General features: G+C 61.3%; 2 protein-coding genes across 13 annotated transcripts in view; one reads left to right on the top strand and one right to left on the bottom strand.

Annotated features, from left to right (window-relative positions):
- The window catches only part of EBF3 (EBF transcription factor 3), a 116,005-nt gene extending 113,270 nt beyond the window's left edge, over nt 1–2,735 (bottom strand). For all 12 annotated transcript variants that reach the window (XM_039245747.1, XM_039245746.1, XM_039245753.1 and 9 more), the window contains exons 1-4: nt 2,602–2,735; nt 2,319–2,475; nt 1,993–2,056; nt 1,236–1,291 (exon numbers count right to left, since the gene is read on the bottom strand). In XM_039245747.1, coding sequence (XP_039101678.1) covers nt 1,236–1,291; nt 1,993–2,056; nt 2,319–2,475; nt 2,602–2,735 — 411 coding nt within the window. The remainder of the gene's footprint in view (nt 1–1,235; nt 1,292–1,992; nt 2,057–2,318; nt 2,476–2,601) is intronic.
- A 464-nt stretch (nt 2,736–3,199) lies between these two features.
- Nucleotides 3,200–12,212, top strand: LOC120240886 (collagen alpha-1(I) chain-like). The gene is made up of 7 exons (XM_039245741.1): nt 3,200–3,494; nt 3,585–4,467; nt 6,083–6,264; nt 6,382–7,295; nt 8,278–8,476; nt 10,626–10,915; nt 11,427–12,212. Exons 1-7 carry the CDS (start codon nt 3,200–3,202, stop codon nt 12,210–12,212), a joined length of 3,549 nt encoding a protein of 1,182 aa, XP_039101672.1.
- Nucleotides 12,213–13,983: the final 1,771 nt, after the last annotated feature.

Below are 13,983 nucleotides of genomic sequence, written 5' to 3'. Positions count from 1 at the left end.
AATTACCAAAGGGCACACGCTGCCTCGTCTTTCTGACAAAGGCGGTGATTTACCTGTAGGGTTTGTTCTACTCTAAGAGAAAACCACACTCTTTTACGCTGCAGACGTTAAAATCCAACGCGCTGCTGCCTGGGTGAGGACCAACTTTTCAAAGGGGAAGTAAAATCCAAAAACTAATTGCCGTGCAGAGAGTGGGAAGCTTGGGTGCTGGGCTGGGGCAGCACCAAGGAGTTCTCTCCTACTTGGCTCACACTTCCTAAAGTTAGCCTCAGAAATGAAGGTGCTACTTTCATTTCCAAGCCTGAAGCTCACCTTGGGTGTATATTTTAAATCCATCTGCGCCTAAAGGATTTAATTTTCGCACGGAACTCGCCCCTCCCCCAGCACGGTTTTAAGAAAAATGGGGAGGGGGGAGATCTCTACAGAGGCTAAACAACATACCACCCAGCACAAAACCAGCCAGAGACTCTGCACAATGTCAAAAAGCAACGAAGCGCTTTTCTGCACTTAATCACATTACTGATGGCCAATAGTTATCATCGGAAAAGTTGACCAAGACAGGTTAAATAATTTAATAAGGAACTGCTTGTAATTATGTTATTTACAAGGTATGACAGAGGGTGGGAGAGGGGAACAGAAGCTGCTCCCAGAGCAACGGACGGGTGTGGGTGACCCCTGGAGCTGGGAGTTTGAATTATGGAGAGGGGAGGCTGAGAGGTGAAGACGGACTAGCCGAGAACAAGGTGACTTTTCACCCCAACACATTTCACTTTTAAATCCAAATCAACGTCTCGCGTTACTAGACCATCACACTGGAAAGGAGAAAAAAATGAACTAATCAAGCCCAACCCAATGGGCTTTGGAAAGGAGTTAGTTGCCTTTGTTATAGAAAAAAAAATCAATGAAATGATTCCAAGCAGAGAGAGAAACGTTTAAAAATATACAAGAGGGGGAGCCTCCTAAAATTTCTGTCAAATATTAATTACCATAGCTAATTAAGACAGAATTTGATTCCACGCACAAGCCACCTAATAAAGCATATATGTCCTACTGTGGTGACAACAGAAACTCCTTTACCAATCGCATCGCTTATTCCAATAAATATGGAATTCTCATTAGCATGTCAAGGAAACGAGATGGAAAACAAGTACAGAGACCGGACTGCCCTGGCCTCCACCCCAGGACAGCGCAGCTGAGCAGTGCAGAGCAGGGCGCCGAGGCTTAAACTTTCTCACCTGTTTGGTCATGGAATCTATGAGGCGCACATACAGATCTTGCTCTGTCCTGACTCCTGCAAAAAAAAAAAAAAAAGAAAAAGAAAAAGAAAAACAGATAAATTCTCATCAGGATTTTAGCCAGGGCACCCGGGGCACCGGCCGCTGCCTGCCCCCTTCCAGCAAAACTCAGCCATGCCCCTTAAAGGGCGACAGAGAGCCCCAATGCTTCTTCTTCCCTTGGTTTCCTTTTCGTCTTTAAGAGGCTCTGAGACTCTCAGGCTGTGCACCGAAAGGTGCGGCAAACCTGCCCGGCGGAGGGCAGGCCCGGTGGCTGCACCCGGTGGGCCCGTGCGGTCATTTATTTTTAGAAAACAGAAAGCATGAAATGGAAACTGAGTGAGAGTTTGAACTCTTTCTAATGTCTCTCGAGGATTTTTTTTTTTAACTCGTGCACAGGAAGTCCGTTCAGCTCTGTCTACGGAGCTGCCCCCATCTCCATAATTAACATTAATTTGCAAAATTGAAAAAAGTCACTTAAAAGTGATGTTCTGCTGAAGCCCCATATCGATCCCCCTTTTTGCTTTCTGCTTCGAGCCCCACCGCTTAATCATGTGAAGTGCCATCGACTTATTGATCGTTTATGTTTTGTTTTCCTTCTATGCCATGAGAAGGTTTCGTGTTTACATCCGTGTCATTTTAATCTCACGATCCTCACGTCCTTTCGCCGACTCGGGGAAGGAGGGCGAGCCTGGCGGCGGCGGCGGCGGCCACTTACCGTTGCTGTACAGCAGCTGAAGTTTATAGTGGATGCCGTTGTTGGTTTTCTCGTTGTTGGGCTCCTGAAAGTAACCATAAATAATTGCGCTCAGCGCGACCGGGGTGCGACCGGGGTCCGGCGCGGCCGCCGCGCTCGGCCCCCCGCGCCACCGCGGCCCCGCGGCCTCTCGCGCGGCGGGGACCCCGAGCCCGGGGCGCGCGGCGAGGTCCCGTTCCCGCTGGCGGCGCGGCGTCCGCCGCCCGCAGGGTCCCCGCCGCCGAGGGGCGCCCCGCCTGCCTCCCGCCTCTGGAGAGCCGGAGGGTGCGGCCGCGTGCGGCACTTACTTTCTCTTTCTCCACGAAGTCCACAAAGGCGGTCCTCTCGATCTCCACCGGCTGCCCCTGCCTGTCGTAGAGCGCCAGCACGAAGTGGAAGAAATTGGACTTCCGCAGGTTGGAGGGCGGCTGCTTCTCGAAGTGCGCCCGCGCCAGCCCCACGCCGCTGCGGGAGGAAAGGGACGGCGGCCCGGTGAGCGGCGCGGCGGCCGCGCGCGGCGGGGACCCGGCCGGGCCGGGGCCGGGGCCGGGCCCGGGCCCGGGGCGCGCGGCGGCGGCGGCCGGTACGTACCTCTGCGCGGCCGTGTTGGCGTCCACCACCCCCGCCGTGTGCATCCACGAGCGCACCGGGTTCATGCCGCTGCCCAGCGGCTCCTCCTTCATGGTCGTCCCCCCGCGCGGAATATTCTCCTGAATCCCAAACATGAAAACTGCTGGCGGCGGCCGCGGCTCCCGGCCGAAAGCGCTTCGGCGGCAGGCGGCTGCCCTGGCCGCGCTCGCCCTGCTCGGCGCCTGCGGTGCGGCCCGCCGCCGGCTTCAGCCCGACCCGGGCAGGCGCCGCATGCACCGGCGGCCGGGGCGCTCCGGACGGCCGGCGGCGCGGAGGCGGAGGCGAGGCGGGCCGGGCGCGGCGGCGGCGGCGGCGGCGGTTGTTGTTGTTGTTGTTTGCAGGCGCGCTCAACGTGGTGTCATCCTAGCCGGGCGGCGTCCGCGGCTGCAGGACACTGCGGGGTCGCCCGCTTCTGGCGCGGCCCGCCTGCTCCAAAGACAAATAAGCGGGGCAGTGAGCGCCGCGGCGCAGTCCCGGGCGCAGGCGGGGCGCGGCGGGGCCTGGAGCGGCGCGCGCAGCGGACGGAGGCGCACAAAACTCAGCCCTCTCTCCCCGAGGAATGGACCCTTTCCCGGGAGCCAAAACTCGAAGCCCCCGGGAGCGGCGCTGTCAGAGGGTGACGTCGGGGGGCGGCGCCTGCGCCATATATGGGAGCGGCCGCCCCTCGCCGCGCCCCTCGCCGCGCCCCTCGCCGCCGCCGCCGCCGCCGCGCTCGCCGACTGACTGCCTGACGGCGCCGCGAGCCGGCCCGAGCCCCGCGAGCCCCGCGAGCCCCGCCGCCGCCGCGCGCGCCGCCGCCGCCGCCGCCCCCGGCCGCGCCGCGCGGCTCCCCGCGCCCACCCGCCGCCCGGGAAGTTCCCGCCCGCCCCAACAAACCCCGAAATGAAACAAACGGCGGCGCGCGGTCGCCGCGTGGCCCCCTTCAGACCTCCTCCCCAAACCAGCCACACGGTCAAAACACTGCAGGGAGGAGGGGGGGACGCGCGCCCCGAGTTGCCCCAATGCCTGCACGACGCGCCCGGGGCCTCAGCTCGCCCTGGGGCGGCCCAGAGGGACTGCGGGGAGGGCCGCGGGGAGGGGGCTGCGGGGCCCGCCGCCGAGTGGGGACGCGGGGGCGGGGGCGGGGGCCGAGGGCAGGGCCCCCCCACCTCGCCAAAGGCGGGGCGCGCGGCGCAGCCTGCTTTCTAAACAGACCCAAGGCTGCTGGGGGGCCGGTCCGCCCCCGTCTGGGCCTCGCCGGGCGCGGGTGTCCGCCCTGGCGGAGGCCGCCGAGTGCCGGCCGAGCGCCCACGTCGGAGGCGGGCTCTGCCAGGCGCTCTCTCCTTCCCGGGGACCACGGGAGACCCCGTCCCCCGGCCTGTGCGTAAGCGCGGCGAGCGACAAAGGCGGCCCCGGGCCCTCCGGACGGGCAGGGAGCGCGCCCGGCCTCCCCGGCGACCCGGAGCCGGCGGTCCGGCTGCGCGCCCTGCGCCGCGGCCGGCCCTCCCCGGCGCCAGCCTCGCTAGAGGCCGAGCGGACGCCGCGGGCGCCCGGGTCCTGCCCCCAGCGCCGCCGCGCAGCCTCCCGACCTGGTTTCGAGGAATCGCGAGGGCAGCGGGGCGCGGGCAGCGCGTGGGCCCGGCGGCCGGGCTCCTGCGGCGGGGACGCGGCCCCCGGGCGCACCGCCCGCCCCACGGACGCCTGCACGACTCGGAGCAGAGACCCGGGGGGCTACCGGGAGCCGTCCCGGCACTTCCCTGCCGAGGGAAATCAGGCCCTTCCGATTAAAACAAAACCAAAACAGGCTTCAGGGTGCGAGCGGGTCGCCGGGCCCCCTCTCCCCGCCCGGTATGGGGTAGCACTCCCTTTTCCCGTGAATTGGCAGTGTGTGTACGTTAATATTTTAATTAATCGGGAAAAATCGAAGTCCGATTTGCGTTATCTGGGGACCCCCACGCCTCTTGGAAGGGGTGAGAAAAAAAAAAAAAAAGACGTGTTGGAAAGCAATCTATTTTGCTGGTGTTGGGGGTTAATGACTATTGCCAAAGATAAGTGAATTATCAAAGCCGGTGCGCCAGTCCCGTCTCAAAATCCATTACGGTGCCGGCCGTCTAATTAAATACGTAAGTATAATAAAATCATATTTTATGACTATTTGAGGGTAATGAGATTAGTCTTTAGAAGCGATCGCCACATATTAAAGATGCCACTGTCTATAGAATGTTAATAACCTTAAATCAAAGTGTATGGAAACTATTCACGATAAATTAAAAGAAAATTTCTGTGTTCCTAATAAGCCCAGAGCTTTCCACCCACATCAGACTGAGTGGAGAAAGGAACACCTTCTCCTGGAGGGACAACGCAAAATAAAGTTGGCCTTAGGTGGAGGGTGGGGTTGAGAAATTGCTTTGTCTCTGCGTGTTTAGCTGCTCTGGGGGCTCGCGCAGGGCCGGCGGCAGGCGAGCTTATTGTCAGAATATGCAAAGTGCCTTTTCCGGGAAGATGAAGTTGGAGCGAGGAAACAATGCTTCCTTTGTAGCACACTTCCTAAAATGCCCAGCCCGCCTTGGAGGTGCCCCCTTCCTTGCGCTAACGAAAGTATCATGCTTAAAATCATTTACAGTATCTTTAATTCAGATTACACGCGCCAAGGCGATTTAAATCTGATTACCAAATTAGAAGGTTTAAAAACAAATCCTTCTAAATCTGATACTGTTGACTAAAGAGGGGAAAGAAGTTCTATAAGCCCATCACATAAGGTAACGATCCTGCCCCAGAAAGAAAAGGGGTTTTAAACCTTTTTGACAGCAAATGCAGCTGCCCCACTATTTTGGACGATATTAAGGGAAAATGAATGCAAATCTGTGTTCAGCAGCCATCTGGCCCGAAATGGGAGAATCAGCTGCTCTCACAACAGGCTTGGAGGCTGAATCCATTTCAGCTCATTTTCTAGATCATCTGGTCCCGCACCCAAAGCGTGGAAAATACGGTCTTTATCATTCACCAACTTTATCTTTTTTGTCACTCCACTGCTGGCTCCGAGCTGCGGGCACAAGGGCTGCCCGACCCGGCCGGGTCTCCACCCGGGCCTGCTGGGGAGCAGCCTGGCGGGCAGCCCCTGGGCCCCCACCTCCCCCACCCCAGAGTTTTGCTTTCATGGCGGGGGGTGGGGGGGGGGAGCCGCGGAGAGGAGCCAGGGCCGGAGCACAGAGGCTGGGGAAGAGGTAGCGACTGCAGGTCAATTCCTGGATACACTCAGAGATGCCGGGAGAGGCCCCCGCGCCGGCCTCCTCCCTCCAGAGTCCCGCTCCCGTCTCTCTCGCTTCCGGGGGAACTAGGGGCGCCCGGCACCCAGACAGGGAAAGCGGGGGTGGGTGGGGTGGGGAGTGGGAGGGGGCGGAGAGACAGGCTGACACTTTGGAAGTTGCGCAGGCCCGGCCGCCGCTCCAGCCTCCGCTCACAGGGCGCCCCCGGGGGCCAGACGGACGCCCAGGGGCCGGGCCGGGCGGGGCCTGACCCTCGTTGGGAACCCCGCGGGCCGGGCCGGCGACGGCGACCGCTCAGGGCCCCGCGCTCAACGCGATTTGCACGGGTGGCCCTCGCGCCGCCGCCGCCTCTCCGCCGCCGCCTCCTCCTCCTCTGAGGGTGGGAAGTATTCCTTTTGTGCGGATTTACGGGGAGAGGCTTCAATGAGCCCCCTCACATTTGCATTTAAATAGCGGCATCAAGCGCTTCGCGTGCCACACACCAGTGGGCTCCCAGATGTCACGCCGGAGTCAGTCAGATGGCCAGTGCCCAGCTGTCCTCCCCACGTCGCGCCGGAGCAGGCAGTGACCTTAAAGAGACAGCGCCCGCCGCCCCTGGAGCCCTGTTCGCGGAGCGGCGCGCAGAGCGCAGGGCAGCGGCGGCGCTCGGCCGCTGACCCGCGGCACCACCGGAGGCCGAGCCCGGTGATTCGACCCGGCGGCGTCCGCGCCCAGGCCCTGCCCGGCCTCCCTGCTGGCCTTACGGTGCCCAGGGCCCCGGCCGTCCCGCGCGTGCGCCCATTACCCACTCCCGGAGGGCGAGGGGCCGTTCCCCGCGCACCAGGCGTCAGCGTCCCCCTTGTACCTCCCCAGTCCCGGGGCCTCCACTGCTGCGTGGTGCGAGGCCTGGAGAGCGGGAGGCGGGCTGGTGCCGGTCTCAAGAGCCATCCAGAAACTTGGGCCAAGTTGGGGTCCCAGGGGGTGAAGCCAGCCACGGCGCCCGCTCCGGCCCAACGTTCAGGGTACTTTGTGAACGCCCCATCTCGCTCTGGGCCCAGTCCGGGAAGCCAGCCGACCTCCCTACCAGCCTTCCAAAGAGTAATACACTGCATTTCCGGCGGCGAGGAGCCCGGGCAGGGGGTGTTCCTGGAAGCGCAGCCCCTTGAGGGATCGGGGCGCGCGGGCGAGTCCAGAAGGGGCGCCCTCGAAGGGCCCGTGGCCTCAGGCCCGGGCTGCGCCGCAAGCCGCTCAGCCTCTAGAAAGGGTGAGAAGCCAATGCGCCAAAGGCCCCGTGGTTCGCGTTCCCGCCGCCAGTGCGGAGCTGCAGGCGCGTCCCGCCCCCACGTCCTCCGCGCCCGGGGGTCACGCTCAGCCTGCGCCCGCTACCTGGCCGCCGGCCCCACTCCCGCCCGGGCTCGGACCCGGCGCTGGGCACAGGCGGGGGGAGGGCGGGGAAAGAACCCTAAGTTAGAGAGCCTGGCAGACCGTGGGCCCCCGCGGGAAGGAGGCCACAGGGGGCTGAAGGGCCGGAGAGCAGGGAAATCCAGGGAAGACACACCTTGAAAGCCCCGTGAACTGCGGGATAGGGTGGAACAGCCACACACTCGCAAACCCTGCCCACCTCGGGTCAGCGTGATGAGGCCCCTGAGTGCGCCCAGGGCTCCGCTTTGTGCCGCCGGGTGCGCCTCACCGATGGGCTGCGGGAGGCCTGGGAAGCAAGCTCTGGTGTCCTGTCACCCCAGCCTATTAGACTGCACACGAATGGGGCCGGGCCAGGTTCCGGTGCGTTTTCCAGGCCAGAGAGCCGGCCTCCGCCATCTCCGGGCGGAGACTGAAGCCACGGGGCTCTCAGGAGTCATGTGGTGAACTGAACCCAAGCCAGGCCCGCGACCCGCCTGCCCTCCGAGGCCAGTAACTGGGCACCTCGCCCAGGACACACAGGGAGCACCAACGGACTCCTCTGCCCTTTGCTAGGAGGCCTGGCTGGATCCACAGGTAAAAAGTGAACAGTGCAGGGTCTCAGCGCGCAGTTATCGGCCTCGCCCCCCACCCAACCCATCATCCTGTAAGGTTAAGGCTAGTAAAGCCCGACCCACCCCCGAGTACCGAAAGAGGCTCAATTCTCCAAGCGGGAATATGCAGGCGCCTCTTGTCTACGCGGCCAAGTTTGACAAACAGCGCCTCCTGGGGTGGGGAGTGCAGTGTCGTCGCGCAGCCGGGAGCCAAGCCGAGACTTTCACCTACCCCAGGGCAGGTGGCTGCCGAGGCGCCCTGCCCGGCCTAACAGCTGCGCCGCGGCTCCTGCGCGGCCCGCGCACCTAGGCCTCGCTGACACCGTGACCCTAGGAGCGCGCAGAAATGTCCACCCGACGCCTGGTCCTAACTGCCGCCCACGTGTGTTTGCAAAACCCAGGCCGAGCCCGGCACCCGCAACAAGGCCAGGGAAGTGAGCGCCGCGCCCACGCCGTTGCTGGCGAGAAACGTGCGCCCAAGTGCCCAGTCCCGCGGGAGACAGCGAACGCAGCCGGGAATTCGCTCGACCCTCTCCCTGGAAAACCCAGGGCTCTCCAAGGAGGGCAGAAAACGCCAGGGCGCACCTCGATTCCTGCAGCGTGCAAAATTAGAAAGGAAACAGTTAATTATTGTCTCCTTGTCCTAACTTTTCCCTCGTGCCTGCCGTCAGTTTGGCTGACCCCACTATTCTGAATCTGCCCCGAGGGCTCTCCAGCCAGACCCAGAATCCCAAATCAGACACTCTCATTCTTAGAGCTGGGCTTCTCCCAACGCACCTTGCAACCTTAAAGGCTGCCTCTCCGCAAAACGCTTGGGAGGAGCACCTAAGCTGGGAAAGGCAGTTGGTGCCTGGCGCGGTCCCTGGGACCCGGAAAGGCGCAGCGGTTTAACAACGAGCTGGAGTTTCCGGAGCTGCGTTCCGCGGCGCCCTAAGGCGGTCGGGCACGAAGCGCAGGAGCCAGCGCCCGGGACGCGGGTTCCGCGCCCACCCGCCCCCGCTGGTTTACAAAGCAAACTTTCCCTTGAGTAGTTTCTAGATCTAACGGCGCGCAGAGTGCGCCAATCAACACCTAAACAGACCCAAACTGTAGAAACACGGATCGATCAGATAATTTCAAATATTATAATTGGCTTTAATTAAACACACTGCGTTCTAATTAACTCTGGAATTTTAGCATGCTTTGGGACACTGGTGTCTGATTTGATATTGTCAGCCCAGATGTCCTAATAAAATTCAATCCTCCACTCAAGACTTCAATACTCACTAAGAACAAAATGCAAATTAAATGTAAAACCTAAAGTATCGCCAAAGGTATAATCAAGAAAGGTGTCTCAAAACTTCTCACTTTTTATTACGCAGTAGTTAAAAAATGCAGATTACATGCTAACAAGACCTCTCCAGCACACCATAAATCTTAACTCTTTCCTGGGAGGGGGTGGAGTGCCCAGACCCCATGACAGAATTGAATACCCTCATCTGAAACCTAAGGGAGCGCAAAAGTTTGCCAATGAAATTCTGATTTGAAACGGGTTTGCCGAAACGGGCAAGGGAGCTGGGGTGCTAGAGAGCCAAGGGGTGGGGGCGGGCGGACTGGCACGGGGGTTGACGTCCTCCTCAGCAGCGACACTCGCCCACCCCTCGGCAGCATCTTAACGGGGTGTGGACACATCCGTTGCTGTGCGCAAAAAGGGGTTGGTGGGGGACAGCTGCCGGGCCTGGTCAGCCCGCCGGGTAATCATCTCAGCTGTGGGGACAGCGACGAAGAGGCTGGGAGGGGGAAGGCACAGCACACCGCCCTTGGACAGAAACGTGTCGGGTGCTCCTTCCCTTCCCGCCTGCACAAACCCTTCAGCCCATGTTCGCGCGACTTCTAAGGGATCCGAGCTGGCGCACGGTATCGGGCGGCGCGCGGCAGAGAGATGGCCCCTCCCGGTAAGCCGGGCGCAGGCCACGCAGGGGGTGCGCCTTTGGTGACACATTTGGCGGCGTTGTGATTCTTTACCAGTCCGAGGGTCTGCTAAATCTACAGCCCAGAATGAGCCCTGTGAAAAGGAAGCTATTCCCACATTAAACATGTGTATGTTTTCCATACTAATGGAGTCACTTAAAGCTGTTGCTAATTTAACTTTTTAAAAAGGCCACACTGTGGAAATTTGCATTTTCTTTAGGATATTGAAATGAAGAGAAAACCGCTGGGCGGCGAGGCTGCCCAGGGCATAGCTAGGGGCCATGCAGAAATAAAAACAGATAAAGAAAAGAAGAAAGAAAGAAACCCGCTCCTCTTCTGGACTATTAATAAGCAATTTGTCCCGCTGAAATTTACATTGCAAAGCGGAGCGCGCCAGCAGCCGGGGCGGCAGGGCTGGCGCGGGCTCGGGCGGTGCACCGCGCGCGGGGCGGGGGCAGCCCCTCGGCCGTCCCGGCCGCCCCTGGGGGTGGTCTACGGGCAGCTTTGAACTTGGCGTCCCCGCCGCCGCACAGCCTACCCTCGCCCGCACCCACGCGTCTGCACGCCGGCGCCCCGCCTGGGCCGCGCGGCCGGACAGCGAGGACGGGGGCTGCGCGGTGGCCAGCAGGCCGGCCGCAGCCAGGTTGGGGGGGGGGGACCCCTCCCCTCGCACGAACGTCCCAGATTCACGGACTCCCGTCCGCCCCAAATGTTGGCCAGGCCTTAAATTTGAAATGCCAACAATAAGCTTAACTCACCCCCCCCCACCCCCTGCGGAGCCGCGCTGCCCTCCCCCAAGTCCACTGCAAGTGCGGGGCCCCGCGCCCCGCGCCCCCGCCCGCGCCCCCGCCCGCGCGCGCCCGGCGCCGCGCTGCTCGCGAGCCTAGCGTGGGGCCAGGGCGCCACCTACGGGCGCCGCGCGGCTCCCGGCGCCGCCGCGCCCGCTCCTCCTCGCGCCGCCCCGCGCCCGCCCCGCGCCCGCCCCGCGCCCGCCCCGCCAGGCCTGCCACTTACCGCAATTACGCGACGCCTCCCGCGCCGATCTGCTTAGGAAACGCGGACCGCTACTTAGGCGAACTTTTACGCGCCGTATTAAAACTTTCCAAAGGAAGGCGCTCTCCTGCCTCGGATTTTTAGGCACGATTCAAAGATACGAAATGTGAAGATAACGCGATTTGATTTGTTAGTCTAACTCTGCGATTTGAGACTTGATGTCCCCAAAGACCGGGCGAGCTTTTCCCCTTTATTTATTTTTATTAAAACATCAATCTACGCTGGAGCTGGGTGAACTCGGTTTCACCTGGAGAACATAAAATTCTCCATACCAGAGAAATAAGCACCTTTCATAAATCAGCGGTATTCCTGACACATCGATCAATTTTTGGTTGTTAATCCGAAAGGAGGAGTTTTAATTGCTTCCTGCGTTCTCCTCCAGGCGCCTCGGCGTTTCGACCTTCCCCTCCCTTCCTCCGAGGGTCTCACTTACCCCGGGTCGTTCCACTAAATCCCGGGAACCCCCGATCTCTGCCCGCGCGCGTGTGCGCCTTCCCCGCGCCGGGGGCCCTGGGCCGGCGCTCCCCTCCCGCGTCCGGCCGGGAAGGGCGCACGCGGAGCCCGCCACCCGGAGCCCGAGAGGCCGCCCCGGCAGCGCTCCCGGCCGCCCAAACGTTGCCAGGGCCGGCGCGAAAGTTCCCTGCGCGGCCAGCCCCGGAGCGCCGCCCCAGGTCCCGGGCTCCCGCACCCCAACCCCGCCGCGCGCCTCCGCCGCGGCCCCGCCCGCGCCCCGCAAGCCCGGGGAACGCACCCCTGCGAGGGGGTGGCGAGGTCGGCGCAGCCCGCCCCCCGCCTCCAGCGCCCGGCCTGCGGCGCGCCAAGTTCAACTTCGGTGGCCGGTGGCCTCTGGGGGCCGCAGGCCGGGGCGGGGAGCCCCCGACGGGACCGCGAGCGGACCTCGCGCGCTTACCTGCGCCGCTGGTTCGACGGGCGTCGCGGGGCGCCCTGGCCGCGAGGTGGCGGCGGCGCCGGCGGCGGGCCGGGAGGGTGTGCGGCCCGGCGCCGTCCCACGTTCCCACCTCCCGCCGTCCCGGGAGAGCCCACGGGCCGGGCCGCGAGCGCGCCAGTGCGCACGCGCCGCGCTGCCTTCCACCGCGGGAGGCGGCGGCGCGGCGGGCGGGGGCCGGCGGCGGCGCGAGGAGGTACCCGCGGGCGGCCCCGCAGCCCGCCCGCCGCCGTGCCTCCCCCTCCCCCGGGCCGCAGCTGCGCCCCTCTCGCCGCCGTGCGGAGGGACCTCCGGAGCGCCCCCAGGGCCGGCGCGGGGCCCCCACGGGAGGCCTTCCGCAAGGACCCGAGTCCCGCTCCTTCCTCCGGGGCCCAAAGGCCACGGTGACCCCTGGCCGAGAGCGCGCGCCAAGGCCGCGGAGAAGCGCCCGCGGCTTAGACACCTGTCCAAACCTGCCCCAGGCCCGGGGATGGCCCGAAGCCGTCGGTGTAGACTCATGCACTCTCCAGAGCAGAGGGTGGCTCGGGTCCCCCTGGGCCTTTTTGGGAATGCGGAGTGAGGGGACAGTTTCTGTGGGGTCTGGATGCTAATAATCTAGTGGGAAGCACCCTACGGCCTGGTGGTTACAACGAAATGGGGGGACGCAAGAGCTGTCCCACAGAGAGAGAGAAGGGCCAGGACTGTCCCCATAAAGCCACCGTGAAAGAAGATGCCTGGCCCTCCAAGCCGAGTCCTGCGTCCAGGGCACCTTCAGCTGACATGCTCCCAGCTGCCTGGGGAGAGGAGGCCAAGCAGCCTTGACCGCCCCATTCCCTGCCTTTGGTGTCACCCAGGAAATGACCTGATGTGGGACCTTTGCCGTTAACATCTGGAGCTGCTGCTGACAGCAAGAAAAAGGGTCGGGAGGGGTGTCGGCATCCATGACCGCTGGCCGGCCTTTGGGTTGAAAGAAGCTGACTTCTAACCAAGGTGCCGGCTGCAGGCCCGGGTCCAAAGCCAGAGACTGCTTCTTTTTCCAGTACACCCCTTTGCTGCGAACCTGGTACCATCTCCTACTAATTCTTCTCTCCCTGCTTCCTCAGGACCCAAGTGCAGTATAGATGCCTGAATAAATACAACTTTCATGTAGCCGAGGTGTGTCTTCAAAAGCAGAAAGCACCAGTGTCAGAATTTGACCCTCACCATCGACCATGTGTGGCTTCTCCTCACCTGTTTCTTTCTCCTAGAGTTGTTTTGTACTCTTTACTTCAACCTTCTTTGTAGTGAAAATTGAATGTGCTGAATCATGAAATCTTACTGGAAGGGAAAAGTTATTTTTGGCCATTTATTTAGTAAAAAGCACTCTAGAGAATGCAACCCAGAAATGTACTTTATTATGATAGCTTAATGTAAGAAAAGAACTAAATAACAGATATTTCCCCTTTGTCATCTTCACTTGGGAATCATTTTTAATGTGAGCCAGCATGAAACCATTTAAGCAATATGCAATATTTTAAGATATAAAATTACCCATGTTTTTTTAAAATTTTTTTTAATGTTTTATTTATTTCTAGGAGAGAGAGAGAGACAGCATGAGCAGGGGAGGGTCAGAGAGAGAGGGAGTCACAGACTGAAACAGGCTCCAGGCTCTGAGCTGGCAGTCAGCACAGAGCCCGACGCGGGGCCCGAACCCACGAACCGCGAGATCATGACCTAAGCGAAAGTCGGACGCTTAACCGACTGAGCCACCCGGGTGCCCCATATTACCCATGTTTTTAATAGCAGCTCACATATATTGAAATGTTATGTGCTAGGCACCCAAGATAGGCACATGCTCGGGAAAGTTAAAAGACGTGTCCCGGCCGCACTGCCAGGGAGCTGCGACTCTAACCCTCAGGTCATTACCTGTTTCCGCCATGTGTAGCTTCAGAGGCAAATGATGGGGGTGTTCATAGTCCTAAAGTCACTTTGCAGGACGGAGGCCTGAAATGGGCTTTGCAAAGTTTGGCCAGATGGCCTGTGGGATGGCAAGAAAGAGGCTAAGGATGGATAGGATCCCTGTAATGATGGAGCGGGGACCTTTCCTTCTCCGACCCTCCTCCTCTGCAACCTTACCTGCTCCCCTGCCCCCCAAAGGTGCCGTCCTGTGCCTCCTTCCTCCAAATGTTGCTGGAGAATG

The sequence above is a fragment of the Hyaena hyaena genome, unplaced genomic scaffold (assembly GCF_003009895.1).
Source record: "Hyaena hyaena isolate Hyena2069 unplaced genomic scaffold, ASM300989v1 scaffold_265, whole genome shotgun sequence".
NCBI classification, from domain to species: domain Eukaryota; kingdom Metazoa; phylum Chordata; class Mammalia; order Carnivora; family Hyaenidae; genus Hyaena; species Hyaena hyaena.
The sequence above is the reverse complement of the archived record's forward strand: the minus strand, read 5'-3'. Positions and strand labels throughout refer to the sequence as shown.